This window comes from Trematomus bernacchii, unplaced genomic scaffold, assembly GCF_902827165.1.
Source record: "Trematomus bernacchii unplaced genomic scaffold, fTreBer1.1, whole genome shotgun sequence".
NCBI lineage: Eukaryota > Metazoa > Chordata > Actinopteri > Perciformes > Nototheniidae > Trematomus > Trematomus bernacchii.
Window position 1 is genome coordinate 13,153,735 of NW_022987803.1, and position 25,993 is coordinate 13,179,727.

Genomic DNA, 25,993 nt, shown 5'->3' on the forward strand with positions numbered 1-25,993 from the left:
GGATGTCAGCTCTCTTTCCATGACATCATTTAAATGTCAAAGAGCACATAATCCTTAGAACTGATATGTTATTGCATGTCACTTGTTAGACGCTTTTATCCAAAGCGACTTACATACTCAATGGACAATCCCCACAGGAGCAATTTGGGGTGAAGTGTCTTGCCCAGGGACACAACGACATGCTGACTGCAGTGGGGTTTGAACCTGTGACCATCTGATCTGTAATCTAAAGGTTGCTACATTAGTTGAATAGATACCAAACATTTTGACTGTTTGTCTGTTCAATTTAGCCTCAGTTAATAGCTTGCTTAATACAATTTAATCAGAATTTAAATACAACAGCAAGTCGTTAGTTTTGAGATTAAAAACACAGATTACATCAGTGTTCCTGTGATACATTCTGCATAACAGCCGCTCCAGAGAAAAAGTGTCCAAAAATGACAAAGTGGCTAAAAATGATCACTGTATCAATGCTTATAATACACAAAATAAAATATCTATTCATGCATTTACTCTAAGTCTGCAGATCGGCCTCACAAAGTGAAACCATTACATTAACTGTAAATGAGTGTTGTTGACATATTGAAAACGCACCTGTAACTGAGCATCACTGCCTCCATCCGTGATTCCGGACTTGTAACCCTCAGGTCCGGTCCGAATCCCCAGAGGGCAGCATTCCTCCCGGTAGCAGGAATGTCAACTTTACTTTGGAGTCAAGCTTCAGTCCAGCAGGAGGAATGCAAAGTGTTTGCTGTCAAAATGTCTTTCCCCCAAAGTACTCCCTCAGAAAAGTAATACTTTGAAAAAAGTCATCAAAAAGCTGTGGTAGAGCTGGCACTGGTGGGATGACAACTGGCAGTAGAACAGAAAAACATGCTAGTGGGTAAGGTTTTTTTTTCGATTTAGAGGCTTCTATGCGTTCTGGTAAATATTGATGTTTTTCTGAAGAGGAAGTAGCTCTCAGGTATGTGACAGGATGATCCACGCGGAGAGGAAACAGCTCCACTCACCTGCCATTTCAAAGTTTGCACACTGATGAAACCCTCAGTACACTTGCAGAGCTGTTTATTCCCTCTGCAATGACTAACAAATAAATAAATAACATCAAGTGCAGATTTTTTTAAAGAAAAATTGGACTGCTGGTGGGATCTTTGGTAAATATCTGAACTTCAATAACAAGTAACCGTGTTATGTGATGTCAGTAAACAACACGTGGCCTTTTTTTAGTGCCAACCCATGTTGTACTCGCCAAAGTGACTAATGTAGGTCTTTCAATCGAAGTAATTGGACTCTTTGGTGCAGCTTCATTTCCTGCTTCATGCAATATCTGATCATTTGTCTGTTCTGATATGAGGATCTTTTAAGCTAATCTTACTTTATGCAATTTAATGAGGCACTGTTCTGGTTCATTCGCAATCTCGCTCTCATCAGCCGTGTTTTCAGCTGCAACAGGCAACTTTTTTTTTAGCTATACAGATCCAATAATCCCACTGTATCCTTCATGTCCAGCTCCAAACACACAGACAATGTTACCAGCTAGCTTAACATAGTGGAAAATTAAGCATCCACAAGGCTAGCTATTTCCCTCAAGGGTTAGGGAGTACAACAGAGCTACAAGGAGTGTGAAAATTGGGCTTCAAAATAGTGATAATGTTGGTGTTTAGCAGAGGTGGGAGAAGTACTCAGATCTTGTACTAAAGTAAAAGTAGAAGTACCAGAATGTAGGAATACTCTGTTACAAGTAAAGGTCCTGCATTCAAAATGTTATTCAAGTAAAAGTACAAAAGTATTAGCATCAAAATATAGTTGAAGTACCAAAAGTAAAAGTAGTCATTCTGCAGATGGACCATTTCAGAATTATATATATTATATGTTTTGATTATAATTATTGATGGATTAATGTGTTTATCAAAGCTGGTAAAGGTGCAGCTAGTTTGAATGACTTTGTATACTGCAAGGTAGCTGGTGAATTAACTCCAGTTCTAACTAAAGTTTTATAAAGTGTTGATTATATTTCACATTATTAATCCAAATATGTAACGTAACTAAGGGTACAAAATAAAAGTACACGATTTACCTCTGAATTGTAGCGGAGCAGAAGTACAAAGTAGCATGTCATGTGTGAACATTGGGTGTACAGCTTGATGCATTTCAACCAAGTGGCTAAACATTTCCTTTTTTTATCTGAAAGACTAAAATGCTACTTTTGATTTAATCACTTGTTCCTCCCTCAGGGCCTGCATATTCTCAAGCTATTGCTGTAAATGTCTAACAGGCCTCTGTGTTCCACATTGCATTGATAAAGTGGTATTTTTATAAGTCTTGGCTGGTAAGATATATCCTTACTCTCCAATCTTCTACTGTTTACATTCTCCAACTTGTTCCTCGTGTGAGTTTTGTGGTTTAAATGCTGACCTTAAAACGAAAGGTTAGAGCTGATTTTGGACCATGATTTGTGTTATCATTTCCTCAACTCCCTGTTTTTCATCCTGCTGACATCTCTGATTACAGCACAAACTGATTCATTCGTTTGTAACAATAGCCAAAGTAAGGGTGACCTTCATCAACCCCCACCTCAAATATGTTTTCTCAGATCCTGTGTGAACAAGTTAAATACCATCCTGGTTTGCTCACCTTAAATTATCTCCTATAAGTGTATGGGAGCGTTTGTACAAGCGGACGTAACCAAGAGGAAAAATGTAGGAAGACAAACTATAGTGACCTTGTGAAGCGCATCGCACGTCATAACGTCGAGCCACGTCGCCGTTGGTGGGAATGAAGGATGGAAGTAGGGATGGAGGAAAGCAGGGAGGTTAGTGAGGAATGGATGTATGTCTCCTAGGTGGCCATGTTGTTGCCATGGAAGGATGTGGGCACTGGTCAGACCACACACACATACACACAAATGGAGACACACACGTGGACACTGGCAGCGAGGCCTCGGCAAGCTGCTGCTCTTATTATTGTTATGGAGCGGTAACTCTGGGGCTTCACCATGGAGGGACCATAGGAATTAGAGTCTGGGTTTGTCCGCTGGTAGGTATTTGATTCCCGGTTTCTATAATGGTGGGTAATAAATTGTGGGTGTTTGTCGTAGAGGGACTTGTGGAATTTGGATTTGGGTTAAAGTTCCTGTGTAACTAGCTACACTTGGAGGGTCTGGATGAAGCAGGAAAAACATGGCAGCAGACTATGGCTTCCGATCTGAACGACGCCATTTTAGGTAATGAGGGAAACAAATGCACATCATTTTCTATTTGAGTTGGTCTTCCATGATGGCTACATGCAGTCCAACATGTTTTGATGTTTAGAGCAGACTATCAAAAATGATACAGAATTAGCAGAGTGAGGAGACTAACTTCACATAACTGGATAGTCTATGTGAAAAAACATCAACAATCAATGCAAAGCTTTAATTGTATTGCCCCTGAAATCATGCTTTCAACGTTCAAGTATTTGTCTATGACTTTAAATATTCAAATATCAACAACAAACAAACTTTGGACAAAACAGTGATGGGCCCATGAGGAAACAAACCCACAGCATCACAGTCAAATAATCAACTCAAATATGACTAAATCCTGATTGGTGCACAGAACTGCATGACAACAATCCTTTTTAACTGAACCCCACCCTCTAGTCACAGCAATGATTTTACAAAATGATTAGTTAATCAAAATTCACATGTTCAAATATTTAAAGGATACACTTTTGTATTTGAACAAATAAAGTTTGAGATTAACACCACTTGTTGAGACCGGATTTTTCCAGATATTTTTTTCAATGCGGCCTATTTACTGGACAACACCACACGAGCGGGAATGCACACCCATTATTTACAGATCCTGGCTCTGAGCCCTGTGTGAATTATACCTGTTAATCAGGCGCATTGAGAGGCGATTGACGTCAGAGGAGGACAAAGCTAACAGAACAAGAGGTGTGAAGAGTGTGAAGAGTGTGTGCGTGAGCGTGTTTGAGTAGGCAGGTGGGGCTACCCAGGTCAAAGGTTAAGAGGTTTGATGGGTGGGGCTGTGGTGGTGATCGGGTGAAAGCCGCTTGGCAAACACAGCTTGCTGTCACAAACACAGCAGATATATGAGTAGCCTCAAGTCGGTGAGACAGACAGAGGAAGGATAAGTGTGTGAGAGAGGGAGAGGAAGGCAGGGGGGAGGACAGACAGCTCACAAGAGGAAAAGGGTGAAGGAGGGAGGCCCTGGTTTACTCACAGTGTTGTGATATGTTCGTCATGTTCTCACACCGGGGGGATTCTCAGACTGCTTGTTTCCATTTCCCTGTCTGGCAGAGTTAAGTATCGCTGATAAAGGAGGCAAGACAAGAGGAGATCAAATTGACATCACTTACACAATTGAGATGGAAAAAATGGTATAATAGGACAAAAAAACACTATATTATGGGATAACTAATATCCTGTCGTATAATAAGTCATATAAAATGTTCATAGTATGCCATAGAAAGTCACAGTGTAGTATGTCATTGAAAATATGCACAAAACAAATACATGGTATAGCATAAGTTGAGTTAATTATTATGAATGGCATTATAGCCTATGCAAACAATAGTTACAAAATGACTTGTGGTTTTGGGGGTTATTGAGGATGCTGAATTCATTTGGGACATTTTCAGGAGAAAGAATTGCAGTTTTAACCAGAAAGTGGCCATATTTGTAGTCTCAGTGGGCTGATTTTGACTCCCATGTGTAGTGTTGCAACCATTAGATATAGAAAGCCCAACATGAACATTATTATCTCTACTGTGGACACTTCTTTTTCAAATAAATAGTCAATCTGTCCAATCTAAATGATCCAGAGTCCCCTATATCTTCCAAATCGACCCAAAATGTATCCAAATCAGCCCAACGAGAGTACAAATATTGTCATTTTCTGGTTAAGACCGAAAAAAACATTGAAAATGTCAAAATGGTAATGTGCAAATTGCCCAACATATGCAAGCTAGCATCCGACAGTTTCTATGTGCTGGGGACACGTACTATGCATTTCTAACATAAAACTTTGGGGTACTGAACATTTCCGGGTTCACAAGGAATCTACGATCAGCAACATTATTAGGGTTTGGCATTCACAACCAAATGACTTTATGCATTTCTGTGAAACTTTGATGATTTTTTAGCCTTCTCTGTGGGCTACTGCATAATCGTTTAACCCAAAGATACACAACAAGGTAAACAGGCTTGGGTAAGACATCAGCTAACTGCATCCCCATGTTTCTGTTCTGTGACCGGTTCAATCCGACCTTCAAAGCACAAACCTGCCGCCACATCAAACGTTTTCTTTTTAGATCTGAGTATAGACTTTTTGCTTTTTGCCTTAATTTATCCTGGGAACATTTGCCAAGCACACATGCTCTCTTTCATCAACACCCTGCTTCACACATACACAGTTACACACATTCATACCTGGCAGCGGCCCAGTGCAACCACAGTCTTCTAGTGTTGGTCCACTGGGCAGCCCCACCAGAGCCATTCAAACGTTTAGAAATGTGCTCAAGGACATTTCTATGGTGTTAGCTGAAGGAGAGGAGAGCATTCCCTTTCCTGATCTACATTTTAGTTGGCAAATCAAGGATCCAACATCTCAATCTTCTCATCAGCCCACTTGTCTAAACTTAAGGCCTGCACATATTGGACCTAGACCTTTTGCGTAATGAAGGACATTTAGAAGAGAAACAATCCAGGATTTCGTCAAAGGATTTTGGAAAACACTTTTGGATTTATGAATTAGCATTAAACATAAAGAACACAGGAAGCCAATGGGAATATTAGTTTTGCAGGTATTTGTTCATAAACAGAAGTAAAGGACAAAGTAAGGTAATTGACATATAATGTTGTTGGTTGAAGAGTAAAGGCATCACTAAAGCTATTCAAATTCAACCTGAGGCTGTCCAACACATTTCTGATGGCAATCCATTGTTGAAATGTTTTTTTTTTAGCTCATGGTGGCTCTATAAGAAAGTTAAGGGGTCATCAAAATCAGTTGGCTTCATTGACAGGGGGACATGGATGTCCTCAATCACTCCAATAGTTGCTGAGTAATTCCAGTTTGGACCAGAGTTGTGGAGAAGCTGACAGGCCAACATCTAGCATGGCTAAGAAAAAAAAAAGTGAACCATGTAAAAGCTAATCTGCTGAATTTGATTTCAGTCTATTATGTCCAAAATGTTGGCACTAAACTGACAAGTGTTTTTTTAACAAGATTGACATTATATAATTACAAACTCAAGTGGCGGACGGCATGGATGGTCATCCTCAATAATTCAACTGTGGCTCAGTGTTCCAGGCAAACGGCTCAGTGCTCACATCCTCATAAGAGCCCTCCCTTCATGCGGCAACATGTTGCTCTGCTCAGACCAGTCTGAACTGCCCCTTCCGAGGGCACGGGCGCTCTAGCATCAAACGATATTTTTAATCAAGTGGTCAAAAGCTATTGCACAAACATTCTAAAGTAGCTTAGGTCAACAGCGTCCCAGAGCCTGTTCTGTTAGCAGGAATGCTCCTGTACGCTGGAACAGGCCCCTCTTTGTGTTGCCGTCCAGCAGCCTCACGCCACACCGCACCGCGCTGGAATCCTGTTTGTTTTCTTTCAAATTTCTCAACCTAGTTCACTCCGATGTGGAAGCGCAGTGTACCAAATGTGTGTGTGTTTGTGTGTGCTTGCTGTGTTTTAAGGTGTGCGCGAAGTGTGCATCTGTGTTTGTACCCAATGCAGCAACAGTATGGCTCATTGAGCATGTGCTCATTTAAAGCGGGTGCCAAAGTTTGCATGCTTCAAAATGGAAAATACTGGAGGGTTAAGAAAATGATGAACTGTGTATATTCAACCAGTTCCAGTATAGGCTGTGAAGAGTTACTGTAAGATGCCAATTGGATGTAATTGCTTTCTGTAGCCAACAAGCCTGGTTTCTAATTCACATTCAATTGACTTAATGCTGGAATTTCTTGAACAGAGTTTTTCTGGTATGTTTATGTGTTTGTATTCCTGAAAACCTATTGGTTAATGTTGAATTTACTCTACATTTGGGGACAAGACAAAACCTGGAACTTTAATCTGTTTTTTTCATTTCTGGACTCCCCCACATTCATTTCTAGTCAATCTACTTATCAAACCGGTAATCTGCAATTATCCACAGTACAGAGTGCTTGTTAACCCCCTTAGAGCTGCCTGGACAAACACTTTCCCTCTAATGCTTTAGGTCCTCCTCCCCCTTTTTCCTAATTTCTGCTGTTGGCTGACCAAACCAGAGGAATTCATTATCCCGGAAACGTTCTGAGAACAGAGTTAGTCAAGCAGGGGAAGTCTATTCTTCTTTCTTGTCCTTCCTCACAATTAAATTGTGGCATACAATCGGCTTATTATTACTGCTGACCACTGTTGTTTTGCCTTATGAAATGTTAACCTGGCTATCTGGAAGTACTGTTTCTACCCAGGTTATTTCTGCAAAGATGCTACCTGGGTAAGATGCTTTTTGTAAGGAAAACGTGAGGCACAACGTTGGTCCATGCTGTCTGAACCTTGACCAGACATCTTTAAAAAAGTTGAGAGGTTTCATTTATTAATTTTGGTATAGCAAAAGGGCTGAATGATGTGGAAATATGGCAGTCTTCTCAACAACTGAACAGTCAATTGAATTTCAATGAGACAATCATTATATTTGTAAATAATATGACTAGTTTTCCAGGCATCCATTTAATATCTTTAAACACTAATGCTTGTGGGGAGAAGTCCTCATATGAAAAATCCAACATTGCAAGATATACGTTTTATAAGGATGGAATATTATGCAACTTGTCATAAAGGTGTTGAAACACAGAAATTGCACATTTCTAGATGTGTGTATCACACGCAAAACGATGTTAAATGTTTTAGTGAAAGCCGTTTTTGAGAAGGTGACTCCAGTATTGCAGTCTCATTTATTCAAGTGAGATATTTAAAAAGATTATACGCATTTTCCTCTCATTTGGAGACCTAGAGGAGGTTTTTCTCCTCAGAATTATTATAATTAATTCCAGGAGCCTAAAATATGTTTGTAATGTGAGATACGGAATAAACACTGGGATGAAAATTACTTCTTTAATGCCTTATCCATTGTTCAAGAAGCTTTCTTTGATCCATGTATTTTGTAACATCATAAAATGTGATTGATGATCTGCATACTCAGCGCTTTTGTTGGTCATGATCTTACGTTTTTCTGAACATCCATCTTTGGCCTGTCCTTAAATAAATTCTCACTCTGATGTTTTGGACTGTTTTCAAACCCTTTACTGCTCCATTTCCAGTAACCTGAGGAAATGCCTTCTCTGGGCTGTCCCACTAAAATGCCACATATAGGCGGCCCCTTCTAATAGTGCAGGGTATACTGCTCTGAAAAGCCCCTCCAGAATACTCTGCAGGGCGGTGTGTCCTGAATGTCCTGCACCTGCATAAACACACCGAGCCAGGAGAGCTGCCTGCTGCCCTGCCAGGCACGCTAAACCACATCTCCAAAAGGCAGCAGAATAACATACCTGGGAACAGTTACCGTGAGAAGCAGAGGTAAAGTATAATTCAGTAAACCACAGAAGGTTACAGTCAGAAGGCACGGCAAGAAAGGTGCAACCTTCAGTTTATGCACGCTTAGTGAAAGTCAGCGTGCAAAAAGTAAGGTTCAAATTGTGCAAGTACAGACAAAACAAAACCAGTACCAAAATACAGACGAATGTGTGATATAAAACAAAGTACTAGTAAAATATCCTTGGCTATCAGACACAGGGAGAGAAAAAAACAGATGTGTGGAGGAGACATATAAAAGGGAATAAAATCTGAGCTGGAATCAGATTGGACGAGAAAAAAACGTTTGAAAACTTCTTGGAAAAATTAAGGAAAATGAGCATATAAACGGTAAAAGGAAAAACGTGTTAGGACCAGAGAGTGCAAATCGGGCCCCTGAGACAGGCTGCGTATTGACACACTGTGACAGAACACCTACCTGTCAGACGTGCCCCGTGAAGGCTCACCTCAGTGGGACAAGGCTTCATATTCACACAGCATCACACGACACCTCGTAGTTACGTAACTGTTGCACCCTTCAATCATTGTATTGTAAGTGAGACCTCACAAGGGGCCCTGGTCAAACATGCCATACTGCTTTATAGCACAGGAGTTTCAGTTGCTGCTAGCGAGCTTCCATATTTGATCCTGCAAGGAGTAAATGTGATCTGAGGAAAGGAACAGAAGTAGAAGCAGGAATGCTATAATTCAATTAAGCGAGGAAATATATTTTAGAGCACTATACATTTTGGTAATAACTGGCCTTTAGAAAGTCACATCGACAAAGTGCATTACATACATTTTAAGTAATCCTGGTTTATTGCCACAGATTTGACAGATACCATCATGATAGTTCCCTTTTGCGTCATCATCTCCTCCTCATCTGTTGCTGATGGATTTATACACTGAGCAGGACTGGATACAGCTGGAAAAATAGTTAACTCCCAGTGGATGATGCATGAGATACATTTGGAGTAACACATGTGGTGATGATGATACGAATAGATTTAGATTTGTGAATCTGCCAAAATAATAATCCTTTAAGCAAACAGCTGCTTTTGTTTTGGAACTTGATTAGGACTGTTACCATCGCATCAACCGGAGATACTGGAACAGTGGGGTTTAGTTGTTCTATACATGTTATCATTTCTTTACATTGAATTGTGAAACCTCTTAAAAGGAGTAATCCATAGTTTACTTAATACCCTACTTGCTTTGTTGCTGAGAGTGAGAAAAGAACACTGATACCTCTTTCTGTACAACTGTTCAATATTAAACAAGAGCCAGGATATGGTAAGGCTAGCTTAGCTTAGCTTAGCTTAGCTTAAAGACTGGAAACAAGGGGAAACAGCTTGTCTGGCTTTGTCTAAGAGTAGCAAAATAAGCCCTTCTACAGCTAACACATTACATCTTGTCTGTTAAATCCGTACCAAAACCAAAGCGTAAAAAGGCAAGCTGTGGTTTCACAGGGATCACGTGTTGGACTATTGCTCGGCTGTACACAGCTAGCTTGGTGTCTTTTTTTGCGAGACTAAGCAAACATTTCCTGGCGGAAGCTTCATATTTAGCTTACGAAAATGAGCCTGTCCATCATCCATCATCTCATCTAACTCTCAGCAAGAAGCTACACATTTCAACCAATTCCTCTAAGCTAATGTAAGTTAGGCTACAAACACTATCTTCAGGGTAAGAAGTAGAAATCCCAATTTAGGGAAACAATTAAGTGACCTTAGACAATAAGGTTTACAGGTTGTGGTACAAAAGAAATGTTCTTCAGCTAAAGTTATCCCCTAAACTATTTCAAAACCTTTGCGTTTATTCTCTGATTCACTCCTGCTGAGAGTGGAAAACATATTTCTTGCTGTCTGTACTAAAGTAGGAGGAACATGTGAAACTTGGGTCGTCTGCTGCTGGTTTGACAGCAAGCTGAGCAAAGACTCCTTCCTGCGTCATCACTTCCTCCTCACTATGCTGAGGAATCCACCTTCCACTGTTCCAGCTGGGGAAATATTACATGTTGTTGTGAAGAGGATGATGGGAGCACAATATTTTCCGCTGTCAGTTTGAGAGTGTGAAGGTATGCTGCAAGGTAAAGAACACTCTTACATTGGACACGTTCAAATTGCATTGCTCTGTCAGAAAATGTAGCAGCACTTCTACCTGAGAAAACATAATACTGTGAGAGCTACTGTAAGAGAAAGAACGAAAACAACAAGCCAGCTGTGACCTTCCAGCTAACAGACACATAGCCAAGCACCAAGGGGTCAGATTGCCACCAGACAGACAGGGAAACAGATAGATAGATACAGGGCGAGGGTGTAGGCTGCGCACTGACCTTGCAGCTACAGTAGCAGACCGTTTTGGGAGGCCTTTGGTTCCAGACACACACAGACAGGGAGGCGTACAGTTAGCCACTGTGCAGAAACTTCATATCTGGAAACAATTAGAGCAGTTAGGAGCCCCTACCAGCCTGTTTCTTTAATGCACAGTACAATTCTATCAAGACTTTAGTGGGAACTATTTGCCATCCTAATGACCAAAACCACCAGTCACAAAAACACAGTTCATATTCCATCAACATCTTATAAAGCAGCAGCTCGAAGTATTGTCTTTTCAATCCTTTATTTAGTTAAGAACACATTTGTGTTTACACTGACAGCCCAGCAAAAGGGAAAGCCCTCAAAGAGTAATATTTTCACAGCCGCGTATAAAGGAACAGTCCTCCTCGCGCTAATCGCTTACCCTTTTGTTCATTTTGATTAGTCATCTGAGAACGGCGTTCCCTTTCACAGCTTTCAGCATTAACAACCAAATCAGAGGACAAGTCTACTGTTGACTTTGAGTGTTCTTTCAGTCAGGATACCACGCAGACGCTGATTTTGCCAAAGATCTGACCGGGTTAAGCCAAAACTCCAGCAGTGATGAGAGGCTCATTGCACACTTCCCTAATAAGAGCGCTTGTGGCTTAAACATTGTTATGTCAAATTGTGTTAGTATGGGAAGCTAAATCTGTGGGCTGGTTTTATGTTCAAACCACATAAATAATATGGTTTGAAGTTTAAAAATGTGTGCTATTAGTCATACAGATGCAATAGTAGTAAAGTACTACAATTACATAAGGGCAGTAGACAATGACCAGTTTTGAACCCTTTTTTATTGATCCAGTGAGGTTGTGCCACATGTGACATGTGATGCTGACAAAGTAATTATATAAATATTTAATTAACAAATGGACATAGTAATTGCAGAGAGTGAAAGTGATCTGTATCTCTGCCGCTTCTGATTTTGTCGATCAAATTTGTGTAAAAAAACGTCAACAAAGTCTGTTCTGTAACTTTTCCTTTTTGCACACTTAAAAGTTATAATCAATTTGTATCATCTGACAGTGTTGATGTGGAAGAGGTGGCTAAGATTGTCACATATAGAGGCGACTATTAAAGAACTTTACTGTTTTGGTTCACTTTACCAAACTCTTAAGTGTTTTGGTTAGCTGCATGAGTCAGCAGTTTTTTGCAAAGAAGCCCCAATAAAGCTACGTGCCAAGTGCCACACTGCAGATAGACCCATTAGCTGCTAGCTGGGGAACAAAGTGTAGCTTTAACAGGTTTTTACAATTGCTTACATTCTTTTGTGTAATCTGTGGGCCCATTAACTCAACACAATTAGCACAACATCCGTCTGTTGTGAACAATACCATTAACACGATTCCTGTTGTTTTCACACTTTATGCAGTCAATTAACACATTGCAAATGCTTGCTGGAAAAAAACAAAAAACAATGTAACAATATTGTAACAATATTGTAAAAATATATATTTATTTAAAAAAATGTTTTTGTTATCTTTAATATTTTTTGTATGCATGCTTCTTAGTTAATATTAAACTGTCTTTGGCTCTTTTCTGCTGTAACAAATGTAAATTTCCCCTCGGTGGGACGAATAAAGGTATTCTGATTCCGAAAATAGACTGCCAGAGGTGATTAAGGAATGCCTAGCATTTCTATCTAAAACAGAGCTCAAATCAGAGTTTGACATGCTGCAAAATGTCAACAAGTTTGTCATGTCAACCTAAGATACATAATACAAACAATAGATACTAACTGGACCTTGAAGAGATTGTTTCCAAGGTTAAAAAGTACACTTTGAAGCTCAAATGTATCCATTATGACTGTTAGAACGAGCAAAGAGACACATTAAAATTACAAACTGCATATGTAGTGCCCTTTAAATAAACTCCCCAGTTAGTTGGTATGTTTATACTGTTTGTAAGGGGAATAAGCAGCTTAAATCTGGTAAACAACATGTAAATAATTGGTATGTTTGATTGAGGTTCAGTAAATGGAGATTTATGTCACTGGCAGGCAGCTGCTAAATAATCAGAAAACAGTCAACAAGCTCTGAAGCAGGAACACTCTGTTTCTGACCGTAGACCAACAAACTGTAAACAAGCTCTATATGAAACTGTATGAAAGTAAAGTTCTCCCGCTGACAGCTAAATAAGCATCCAGTAAAACAGACAGTAAACACACACTTTCAGGACCAGTTTGACATCTCCAGCAACCTCGGTATGAGTATATGAATTCAAATGTAAGCCTTTAAAATATTCTATTCTATTCTAATGATAGAAAAACAGTGTGAGTTTATTTGATGTAAAGGAATGTTAATGTTGAAGTCTTGACCTGCATCGCTGCACATCACGCCTCGAAACACCTGTCTGGGAAGCAGAAACCCACAAAGCAAAATGTCAGTTTTTTCTCAGCTTGAAGTAACATTTACCTTGGCAGTGAATGAGACAAAGCAGCAGCGTGTGATTAAAGCCGATGTTTTCATTCAAGGCTTTTACAGGAAGCTAATTAGCTAAGGTATGCAGTCGTGTGCCAAGCTAATAGGGGGAAGCTGACATTCCTGCAGGGAAGCGGTGGCCTCAGAAAGCAACAGAATATGTATTTACATTCAGGACCTACTCTGCCTGAGCCACAAGACTTTCAATTCAAACACTTTACAACATGGATTTTCTAATTCAAATATTGAAAAAAGCTAGGATGTGGTCTGGGGCTGGCCCACAAGGTGAGTCAATTTGAGAACATTGAAAACCTGCAGAGTTTATTATGTCCTGTTGTGACTTGACCATAAAAGTGCCTTTGAGAAAGAAAAAAAAGCATTGAGTGATGTTGGCACTTCAGAGACACACTGCTACACATGTGTCCACTTACAGAAAATAGCTAAGTAGACCTGAATGTGCAAAACAGTGTAATGCACCAGAGGACAAAAAAAATCACAGTAGCCTATGGAGCAATAGAAAAACACATATATGTTCATGTTTCATTGGTCGTTGAAAAACCAAGTGATTAGCAGTTGTTCTGAATTCTCCATCACCTTTAATCATTGCCATGTCATTGGCTGTGGGTTAATATTTTTCGGTGTGGAGTGCAAAAGAGCCGGGCACATTGGCTGAAAGGCAGTCTCAGAACCAATTGGCTATTTGTCTGACGACCATTTTGCTTTTTTATGTTATTCAATCGATAACCATTTATAAAGATGAGATTACAGGTCCTCTCTCCATACTCATTCCTTGCCTTTAAAGTGACTAATGGGACTGCAAACAAGGAACAGCGCAAACAAAGAGGAAGCCAGATATCTACTGGCTAAACAGGGACACCAAAAAATATTGGTCATTGCCCCAACAGGCTAAATCTTTGTCAGACCGATAGCCGATTGGTTGTTCCACATCTAGGAAGACTCTAGGCAGCCATTACACTTGCTATACTAAAGGCTTTTCTCACAGCTGTCATGTTGGACGGCAAAGCACAGGTGTGACTAATAATATGAACAATCTGTCCCACTGAGTCATGACAGCGTGACGGAGCTAAATTAAAAATACAATGTTACCCTTTGATTCGTCTACTGTGGCATCTCGAAATCTTTACCTAAAACCACAACTACCATTTATTAATTCCTATTTCTGTGGGGATTTAACAAAATACATGTTTTTAAGTGATCTTTAGTTTTATTAGAAGGTATATTTTTGTTTGTATGAGCTGTTTCCCTATACTTTGAGTCTTTATGCTAAGCTAGGATAATGAACTCTTGGAGTTAAGACCGGCATTCATTTTACCATCATACTCCAGGCACAAAGCGAAACATTTTCAAGATGTTGAACAATTCAAACAAACAGACCTCCAACCAACTGACAAGCTTCGTCATGCTTTATGTGCTCGACTTAAATGATTCCATTGTAGCAGCAGCACTGTGTGTGGCAGGTGTGCCCACACTATATTTAGAAACACCTGTAAGGGGCAGACCATCTTTAGGGTCACGGGCACTCTGTGACCCAAATATGTTGCCGTCAGTAAGAACTAAGTGTGCCGAGAATCATGTCTAAGATTAGAAAACGCTGTCGACCTCCAGCTGAGAGGTCACTGAGACAGAACAGAGGCCACCCTAGACCCACATGGAGATGTGTTTAGGTTCAGACCACCTGACTTCCACATCCATGTGTGTGGCAGTAAATCCACAGCTGAGATGAGTTTCGGCTGTTTGTTGAAAGAGAAACAGCCCACATTCTCATCAGTGTCTCTAGTCTAAACACTTTCCAGGTTTTCAAAAGGCACTTTCCACTCTCCCTCTCTGCCTTTGACATTTAATCCAGCCATTAATCCCCCTTGTTATATCTGCACAAATGTTCCCATGCACTGCAAATCAAGTGCTGGGTTTCCACCTGGGAGCGTCTGCCAGTCGCAAAATGCTTTGTCCAAGATAGATGAAAGCAATATCTTCTCCCTTGTTAACACAGAATGGCAAATGCATTCCCCTGGATGTCCCTCACTAAATGATTTATGAGAACATTTGACCAAAAAATGCACTTCACCTTCCAACTATGCCCCTCTGACTTCTTACGGTCAATATATTATTCCTCGGCCCATTACCCCAAGTAATCTAAAACCCAGCTATTTCGTGCAGGATGTGCTGGGAAAAAGATTGAGTCTCATGCATGTTTCCAGTCTGAACATTTTCCACCACTTCGGGGCTTTAAATAGACACAGTTTCCATTTTGACAGTTCATCTGCCCACCAACGCCATTGTTAAATCTCAACAAATCATCCCAGGCTCCGGATCCATTATTAGTTTCCACTCCTCATGGCCAGGCTTCAAAAAGTTTCCAAGACTTTCATCTCAAGTAATTGACCTGTCCCTTTGTTACATTTCAACAGATCACCATCCCATCCATTATAAAATATCTCTGTAAGTGTTTTTGCAGGCAGGCTCCTAAAAGAAAGCAACAATTACTTTTCCCTGCATATCTTTATTATTTTGTTTGCCAAACTGGTAAAAAAACATATTGCAGATTAAACATTATTATTATGCACTTATTACTGTCTTGTCAGGGTTGTTCTTTTGGTCTGTATTCCTCATTTGTGGCCATGTCGATACAAATATGTGTGGTTAATTTGTCCACTGCACTGCTCGAAAGTCAACTAAAATGCCTCAAATGTCATTTACCGTAATGACAAAATAACTGTGTTTTTTCTGCAACCATGTTGTTTTCAATTTCTCCAACCGTCGTTCTGCATGCAGGCAGCCCAAAAGTTCAAAGAGGCAAAAATATACAGGCAGGAAAATCATTTTGAGATCTTGGTTTCATGTTCAGTTTATACAGTGGTATATGGATGGTCGGTTTGAAGGCTAACGCCAAGGAACATTCCTCGTTTAGCCTGCCAGCTACCACTAATGGAATTTAGTTTAATGGACAGCTGAGTGTACCAAAGCTTCAAATATGGACACAGTTTGGCAAAAACACACACTGGGTTTGCCTGGATACAAAAACACACATGCACACATATACTGTACATTCAAATATAGTGTACTTATAGGCCCACGGTTACTGAACACATACATAAACTGTACATTTACTCAAACATAGTTGCTACATCTCCCATAAAGCCTAACCCTACATTTTAATTATTATAAAATGAATGAATGTGGGTTTTATTCCAGCAAATGCAATCTAATACAGTACGTATTAGATTGCATTTTAACTAGGTTTGCCTAATAAAGTAAATGTACATAAGAGTCCGCCAAAAACTGCAGCATGGTTTAGATAAATGTATCCACTAAACCTCACACCTCTTTTTCAAACTCACATGAAAAAGAAAACACATAGCAAATCAAAGACAGATGATATTTTTTTAGAAACACTACATAAACTCAAAACTGTGAAATAAAAGTCTATATCTGGCCCGGTACGGAACAAAAATGCAGCCTCAGTACACAGTGTTCAGTGAGACTGACTGGGCTTTTTTAAATGTTGATGTTTATCTGCCTATTTAGCTCTATAGTTGCTAGGGAGGTATGACGGCAGCTGCTCTGAATGGAGCAGTGTTTGTGTAAACAGCTAGAAGAGGCCTCCTCTGTGACGTCAGCATCAGGTATGAGCTCATCCACCATGGAGTGATGGAAGAGCACACACAGGAGGGTTCAAAACTATATTCACTGTCCATTCCTGAAGGAGAGCCTGCTGTGGGCATATAAGAATGCACCGACTCGGTCATCTCCACACATCCTAAAGTTCGAAACTCCCCAGCTGACACGGCTACCCTTGTGATGTCACACAGTAGCTATGAAACCAGTAGTGAAGTAATGAGGCTATAAGTGGGAGGCAGCGATGTGCGTAAACCAAGACTAGGATAGAAGGCAGGCCTTGACCTGGAATAACTACACGGGTCACATGACCGAAAAAACAGTATGACGGCAGCGCTAAATTAGGAATATCACTCTGTCAGCAAATTCTCAAGAGGCAGGAGGTGCTGAGGGTTCATTTTCATTTTGGAAAGATAATAAACTTGACACAATACATTAGCATGACATTATTATTATAGTTACTTATGCTGATGCCAGCTGTATTCCTGAGAATAATTGAACTCCCGGACTTCTCATTGCAATGCTTGAATGACCAGAAAGTAATAATTACTGTTTTTTAGCTCTGCAAATCAATTTTAAGGGGCTTGTACTTAGACTCTTTTTCTCTTGGATAGAGCTTTGATCAGGCGCACAAATCGACACAGCCATACATAAACCTGTCCCAACGTTTAGATCCTTTTCAAACTTTAATTTCCAATGTGAAGAAAGCAAATATTCAACAAACAATATTTTTCAAGCTCAAGTCTACTTAAGTTTTTCAGTAAGGTAAAAGATACTGTATTTGTATCATGATCTCCAACATGGGCCTTCTCATACCAAATTGTCAGCAAAACACAAAAAAACATCATACGCCATTGCCATATATAAAGTATGTATCATTTATTCTTATCAATGAGAGCTGAGACTTGTGACCTGAGCCGCAGGTCAGGCCCAATCGAGTTAGGGCAGAGAATCTAATCTTTACTCTACAAAAACAATCACTTGTAATGCTACTATTAAGTTAGCTGCTCAGTGGTAAACATAGGACAGCATTTTGCTAAAGAGACAATTTTTTCCTCTGCGTGCGACCAAAACCAGTTAGACTCAAATTTACGATGTAGACACAAACAGGACCAAATGAATGCTTATGTTTCTCCATATTTATTTGATGTTTAACAACGTTTTCTTTCAAAGTCATTATAAACTTCACAAGCTGTTAATACGTAATTGTTCCGTTTACAAAATCAGTTATTGAAAGATTAATTGAAATTAAGGCCAGACAGAGAGGCCCTATTTTGTTAATGTTTTAATATTGTTGTTTTATTGGCTGGAGATTTTATTATTGGAACACAACAAAAGATGAAACAATTTCCCAAATAGGTTAATTAATAAAATGATTTAAAGCTGAACATATTTTGACTTTCACATAGAAATCTTATAATTATGACATAAAGTTGTTTAACAATGTAATTGTTACTCTAACCGTATCAGTGAATCCACTTATCACCAGCATAGATTCACATTAATTGGTTTAGACAATATGTTTCCAACAAGTGAAAGACTAGAAGACTTAAGGTCAGACAGTTTTCACGCAGGTATGTTCAACAACACCGACGCCAACGAGCACAAAGCTGGAACAGACTCCCCTGACATTTGTATCACCACACAGTTCCATTACTGATTTTAACCCACGGCTATTCTTTTAAACAAATATCTCGCTCTATACTTAGCCTTGACATATCTGAGCCTACCACACACAGAGCCATGTTTCCTTTGGCCTCCGCGGTCAACCCATCCAGATCTGCAGAACAGTGAAGCATGTGGCCTGATATTCAGAACAGGAAACCTTGAAAGAGTGAGCTCAGTGAAAAACAACCAGCAGACAAAACAATATCCAGATAACGGTAACTACACTCACAGTTGCAATAACAGTCACAACAAACAGGAATCAACCTCTTTTGGCTCTCTGTTGACCTTACATTTTTCTTATAATCTTGCCATTGACAGACTTCTTATTCATAAAATGCCACTCAGACATACCTTTAATTCTTTAAATTGGCCAGACTTGATGCTATCTGTTCAAATCAAAACTGAAAACTACAACAGAGTTTGACTTTATCTTCAAACAACATCCCTCAACACCATTAAAGAAATTGCCTGTGATGTAAAATAAGCTGAGAGAAACTCCATTAGCCTGCATGGAAGATAGAAATGTCAAAGCCAAGTTTGAGTGTTGTTTTGCAGCGTGGCCGAAGCACGTTCCTCTATCAAGCTGTTTCCTTTAGATATCATGGAGTGGAAGTTTTGGCCTTGGTGCTGTAATGACTAGACTGACAGCACACACACACACACGCACACACTCTCCCTGGTCTGTTTTGACAGACAAAATACTCCACACACACACAACACACTTTCACTCTGTGTTTTTCCTAGGTCAGACGTTCTAAAAGGGGTCCCTACTGTACTGCGGCAGCATAGACAGAGAACGTATCCATATTAGGAAAAGAGCTGACGTCCTTATATGGAAAGGCTTCCTCTGTAGTAACAGCCCTGTCTGCTGGCTCCTCTCTCACATTCCTCCTGCTCCAGGTTTCTCTGGGAGTTTTTCATTTCCGATTCGCTGGCTGAAGAAGGAGCAGGGCCGCCTTTCATAAGAGTCTCGCCTGGTGTGTGTGATCCCCCTTATGCAAAAAATACACAAACCTCCGTCTAGCCCCTTTCCTGCAATCCTCCACTCTGGGGTTTGATGTAGTAAAATAAGCCTGGCCAGGGACAGGGCACACCTGGCCTTTTTAAGTTCGTCATAGACTAAACCTCATTAGGCAGGTGACAAGCCAGAGAACGTAGTCTTTGTTCCCGTAATATCTGCCCCTCGTGCTTTCATGGGCCGCACTTTCACTTAAAGGTGGGGTAGGTAAGTTTGAGAAACCGGCTCGAGATACACTTTTTGTTATATTCCATGGAATGCTCTTAACATCCCGATAGCAATGAATATCTTAAGTGCTTTGACAAAAAATCCATAAAAAAATGTCATCTGTGGAAGCCGTAGTACTGTAAAAAGTATGGCCTGGCTAAAATAACTGGATGGCCTACCTACCTGTCAGCCTTCCATCTGTGCACAAACTTATCTCGTGCCCTCATTGGTCATGTGCGCGTTCGTGTGTGTTGGAGGAGGGGCTCTGTAAGGAAGTGGCAGATTTCTTCCGGCTGTGTATTTTCAAATTCTAGCACACTCGAGCTGGTTTCTCCAAAATTACCTACCCTACCTTTAAGTCGACTCAGGATTTTGAATCATCATTTGTCCTGACTAAGACCCCTGGACAAAAAAGTAAAATCCCCAAGCTTTTGTTTTCAGCCGAATCCTCCTTTTAGGTAAAGCAGTCTTATGCTGAATTCAACAAAGATCCGTTACGGGAAGAGCCATTACCTGAGAACGTTTTCTTTGTCCCTGAATACCTGCCCTGCATACCTTGGCAGGTCACTCAGCTCAGGTAGCGCAGGAAACAGACCATTAGGATCATCTTGTCAGATTAACTGCAGAAATTAACGACAGACATAGCAAATATTATTTCAACCATTTGCTAAATCCATTAGGTTAAGTGTCATATGACTTGTATCATTTATAAGTATCATAAATAAGGGAATCTGGATGAAGAAGGTACATATTGTAGGTTCTTCACTTTAATAGCTCTGCTACTTTAGTCTTCTCCTCCACTACATTTCACAGGCAGATATTATACTATTTTACTACACTACATTTGTAAAGATTAGGATTTCACTTAAAAAATATAAGCCATATAATGCAAATCATTCTAAAAATATGAATGGATGGTTCCCAACCTTTTTTGCCCTGTATTAAAGAGATATTTCTGTTATATTTCAGATGCTGACATAAACAATTGTTTGAATGACCCAATATTTCCAAAATAAGCAAAAAGAAGAATGAAATGTTTACAAACTGTGTATCAGAACCTTGTTTTTTCATCTTTTCCACTCAAAAGATCATCTCCCGACCCCTTTGGATTTATCTTATGACCCTTAGGGGGGCCTCAAGCCCTAGATTGGGAAATACTTTACTGTACACACTGTAGTTACAACTAGCTCCACCTGGACCATTTACAATACTTAGAAAACACTTTGCATTGCATTGACTTAAAAGTATTAAAGGTCCCATGTCATGCTTTTCCGGTTATTACCCGTCCCCTTGTGTGGTATGAAGGTTTTTATGCATGTAAACGGTCTGCAGAGTCAAAAACCCTCAAAGTACACCCTGTAGCGAGTAAAACTCTAACACAGTCTATGCTGCCCCAAAACGCCTCGTTGGAGATTTCTCATTTTCCATTGTTTACTTCCTGGGTACTGTGACGTGGGAATACCCAGAGGCCACACCCTCTGCCAGCCTTTCACGAAACAAAGCTTCACAAACCTTTCAGCGATTCATGCCGGATATGTACAGCGTAGGGCACTGAAGAACGATGCTGTTCCTACTTTGTTTGGACCAGCGGGAGATTCGGGTACACAACCTGTAAGTATTCATTGTTGTTTGTGTATTTATGATGTTTAAAACAAACAAGGTATCTACCACGACTGTTTAAATGGGTAAACGTTTTTCGGGCTGCTAAGTTGGGATCGCGGAGAAATGCTCTCCGCAGACCCATTCTCACAGCGTTATAAACCTTTTTCTTACTCAATATCAAGCCACACTTATTGTTTTTACTTCGCCTGTGAGTGTTTGTGTGTGCTCAGGATGAGTTTCGCTTGTTCTCGCTGTATCGCCGACCCGGAAGCCTGTCCGCTCCTCGCAGCAACGAGCCTCGCAACGTCCCGACCAATCAGAGCACACTGGGCTCACAGGGAGGGGGGCAGGAGCTCCAACAAGCCGTTTAGGACAGAGAGTGAATACCTGGTGAATACACATACTATACAGAGATGCTGTATGAGAAACCAATGTGAGTTTGGAAAATTGCACAGTATAAATCTATTCTAGTAGACCTCAACAATGGAATTATGATCAGTGGAAATGGCCATGACATGGCACCTTTAACAATCTTACTGTGTATATACAGTCACTAAGGCCAAAAACAAGTATTATTATAGGACTTCTAATAAACAGTATTTTTTACATTATTGTATAACTGTTACTTCATTAACAGATTGAAATGCTTCTTATCTTATCTGTATATCCTAAGTATCATACAAAAGGAGCAAAGAGAAGTGTTTGTGAACCAAATGCTTCACTCCTGCTGCACAAGAGATCATAATGGGCTCATAATGTGTTTTAATATTTAGTGCTTAAAGCTGCAGTTCAGCCACTGATGTCAGTGCAGAAAAATGCCATGGCGGTGTCCAAGATGTAACCACAGGAGTACAGAAGACAAACTAACAGGAGGCAGGCAGCGGGGGCCAAGCACCTTGTTAGATAAGCAGCTCAAGTTAATGAGTCAAATGAACTTCCTTTCCCTAACAGCATGCTGCTAATTTATGAAAGTACAGCCTTTGAAGCTGAGGAATGCTGTAGTGGGCTTACAGTGTTAACCACTCATCACACATCAAGCATTTTTATTTATCCGTCTCATGTGGATGCATCTTTAAGAGTTTTTTTGAACTGTTCTTCTTTCATTCAAAGCTTTTTGTGCCTTCACTTTTGAACTGAGCTGAAAAAAAAATGTTCTTCATCTTTTTTTTAAATTAATATTTATAGGTACCGGCTGTCTGTTTGTGAAGTCAGTCTCCAGGAATTCCCAGTGTGGGGTCCCAGGCCTCTAACCAGACTTTAACCTCCCATTCCAGATGAAAGCCCGCTCTGAGAGAGAGACGGTGTTGTTTGGCCGAGCAGCAGAGCCTTGCCTTCAGACAGCAGGAATGTGGGATGTCTGGAGTGGGGGTCAGGAAGCGAGGAAAGAATGCCAAGTATGTCCATGTTTGTCCAGGGCTGGCTCTCCATTCAGCCCCCAGTGACGTGCTACGAGGGCCAGTGAGTATAAAGGGAGCCGGGCTCCGCAGTCAGAACTCAGATCAACTCCTTCTACCGAAGCTAACCTCTAGCTTTCACCAAGAGAAAGAACAGACTGTGACCGGAGCTGAAGAGAAACTCCACGAGACAACAGATCAACTTGATCAGAAACGGTTTCTACAGCTCAAACTCTGAGACTAACGGAAGACTTTCTCAACGAGACTTAAGGAAAAAACTCAAATCTATTTCTACAAGGAAGAAAAGATGTCTGCTGGAATGAAGACAATGATTTTGCTGCCTTTCCTGTGCATCATGCTCTCACACATGGTAAGTCAAAAACACATTGAGAATTACATCTCACTGCTGTTCTTTTTAAACTTTTAATATAGTCTGAAATTGAGTCTTTAAACTCTTTTCATAGTGACAAAAGCCTAATGTTAAAATGACTGTGTTCTCTATGTGCTGGATGTGAAACTATAACTTTAAAACACTTTGTGGAGATGATATTTAAATAAGTGTATCTGTATGTGTTCAGGCTGCAGGTCAGGAGTGCAGCAACCAGTGCTCGTGCCCCTCCACCCCCCCTCAGTGCCCCCTAGGAGTAAGCCTCGTGCTGGACGGCTGCGGCTGCTGCAGGGTGTGTGCCAAACAGATGGGAGAGCTCTGCACTGAGAAGGACCTCTGTGACCCCCACAAAGGCCTCTACTGTGACTTCGGAGCCCCCATCAACAGACGCATCGGAGTGTGCACAGGTGAGCCATTGACATTTGTTTTTCTGCGTCGCCCCGCTGTAGATCATTATCTCGCCTTTAATGTTTGAACCGAATCATGACCTTTCCCTTGTCATTTAACAGCTCGAGATGGAGCCACCTGTGTGTTCGGAGGCATGGTGTTCAAGAGCGGAGAGTCTTTCCAGAGCAGCTGCAAGTACCAGTGTACCTGTCTGGATGGAGCTGTGGGGTGCGTCCCACTTTGCGCAATGGACGTCCGCCTGCCAAGCCCCGACTGCCCCATGCCAAGACGCGTCAAGGTGCCCGGGAAGTGCTGCGAGGAATGGGAGTGTGATTCTCCCAACAGACACAGCTTCATGGGCTCTGCTTTGGCCTGTAAGTTCTCTTTTGAGCACCCACCCAAACGTGTAGTTCATTCAATGGACTTTACATAAAGAGGAGGCATTATCAGATGATGTTTCTAATCCAGTGTTTGCTCCTGTGTTTACAGCTTACAGAGAGGAAGAGACCTATGGCCCCGACCTCTCCATGATGAGGGAGAACTGCCTGGTTCAGACTACTGAATGGAGCGCGTGCTCTAAGACTTGCGGCCTTGGGGTCTCCACCAGGGTCACCAATGATAACCGCGAATGCCGCCTGGAGAAACAGAGCCGGTTGTGTATGGTGCGACCATGCGAGTCACAGCTGGAGCAGAGCATTAGGGTGAGTTTTTGTCCAACAGCACTGCTTTCAAAACCTCAACCGAGTCAAAGTGAAATGGCAAATACTCAAAGAATGCTTAACTAAGTTGTGTTGCCTCTTCTTTTCCTCCTACAGAAAGGGAAAAAGTGCATCCGTACTCCCAGACTCTCCAAGCCCATGAAGTTTGAGATCTCCGGCTGCACCACCACCAAGTCCTACAGGCCAAAGTTCTGCGGCGTGTGCCTGGACGGCCGCTGCTGCACCCCCCACAGAACCACCACCCTGCCCATGGAGTTCAAATGCCCAGATGGACAGTTCATGAAGAAGCACATGATGTTCATCAAGTCCTGCGCCTGCCACCACAACTGCCCCGGCGAGAACGACATCTTCGAGTCTATGTACTACAAGAAGATGATGGGAGACATGGCATGAGCCACTTAAAGAACGATCGCAGCTTATGACTTGAAAAACAAAACTCCATCTCATTTTGCAGCTCATTATATATGTCTATGTTTTATTTTCTCATTGTAAAAGTAGTCCAGACACTTGTCTAAGTGTCGGTGTGTTTTGTACGGCTGGCGCACATCAGCCCATAGACTCAGACAGAGGGTTGCATAGCAGCTCCGAGAGATTCCTGCACTATAACTTCTATTTTTGACAAACCTACTGTCGGGTTGCTGCCCATTCCCCTTGAAACCCCTTTAACAGACCCGTCCTTTTTACTGTATTTTGTATACCTTATCTAAACCATGACCTCCTCTCTAAATGAGGTGTCTAATAACTCCCCCCACCCTAAGAGCCCAGACCAGACCTGGAAACTCTAAGCAGCTGTAGACCACAGCAGGCCAGTGTTCCCCTGAGCAAACAGGTCTGAATGTGTCCTGTGTGTGTGTGTGTGTGTGTGTGTGTGTGTGTGTGTGTGTGTGTGTGTGTGTGTGTGTGTGTGTGTGTGTGTGTGTGTGTGTGTGTGTGTGTGTGTGTGTGTGTGTGTGTGTGTGTGTGTGTGTGTGTGTGTGTGTGTGTGTGTGTCTGTTAGCACAGGCCTGAATGTCGGCCTTGTCTGCGCTGTTCACCTTGCTCCTGAGTAGAGGAAAGGTCAGAGATCCGACCAGCATGTGGACGAGAAAGCAAGCAGCGTGCTGAGTATAAGGTTAGATAAGGAACACAGTGGGCTTTGCCATGGCACTGAGAAAAAAAGAAAAAAAAGACGACTGTTACCGATTCAGGTCAGAAGAAGGTAACCAAGTGTCTATCGGAACAAAGTGTCTATTTTGCACAGAAATAGAAGAAAAGACTGGAAGAATTGTTATTTCATTCCTTTTTTATTGTTGATGTGTAAATAATGTTTATATTTGTACAGTTTAAGTTAATTTAAAAGCAACATTTGTTCTGTGCTTCCAAATGTATCAATAGTGTATTTTTTACTATTTTATTGAGAAGTGTGACAAAACTGTTACATGTTTCACTTTGTAGCTGGAAATAAAATGTTATATATTTTTATACAAATGTGTTCTCCGATCTTTCTGTCTTCAGCTTTGATACACATCTCCACTTTGGTCCAAAATAATTTCAAACTAAGCATTAAAGGTAAATGCATCACATCACAACGATCTGCATAACTAGAACCTTTTAATGTTTAATATTTAACGTCAGTGCCAGTATGAATTATGAA

At 40.9% G+C, this 25,993-nt stretch overlaps 1 protein-coding gene across 1 annotated transcript; it reads left to right on the top strand.

The window, feature by feature from the left end:
• The first annotated feature begins 23,173 nt into the window (after positions 1-23,173).
• Positions 23,174-25,272, top strand: ccn2a (cellular communication network factor 2a). Its single transcript, XM_034150748.1, has 5 exons — positions 23,174-23,236; positions 23,445-23,661; positions 23,764-24,015; positions 24,131-24,342; positions 24,457-25,272. The coding sequence occupies exons 1-5, from the start codon at positions 23,174-23,176 to the stop codon at positions 24,751-24,753; spliced, it is 1,041 nt and encodes a 346-aa protein (XP_034006639.1). The 3' UTR covers positions 24,754-25,272.
• Positions 25,273-25,993: the final 721 nt, after the last annotated feature.

Bases quoted from the DNA above. Each gene is read 5' to 3' on its own strand.
- ccn2a (XM_034150748.1), top strand. From the start codon at position 23,174: ATGTCTGCTGGAATGAAGACAATGATTTTGCTGCCTTTCCTGTGCATC. The intron at 24,016-24,130 runs GTAAGTTCTCTT...CTGTGTTTACAG, and splicing joins CATGGGCTCTGCTTTGGCCT to CTTACAGAGAGGAAGAGACC. The intron at 24,343-24,456 runs GTGAGTTTTTGT...TTCCTCCTACAG, and splicing joins AGCTGGAGCAGAGCATTAGG to AAAGGGAAAAAGTGCATCCG.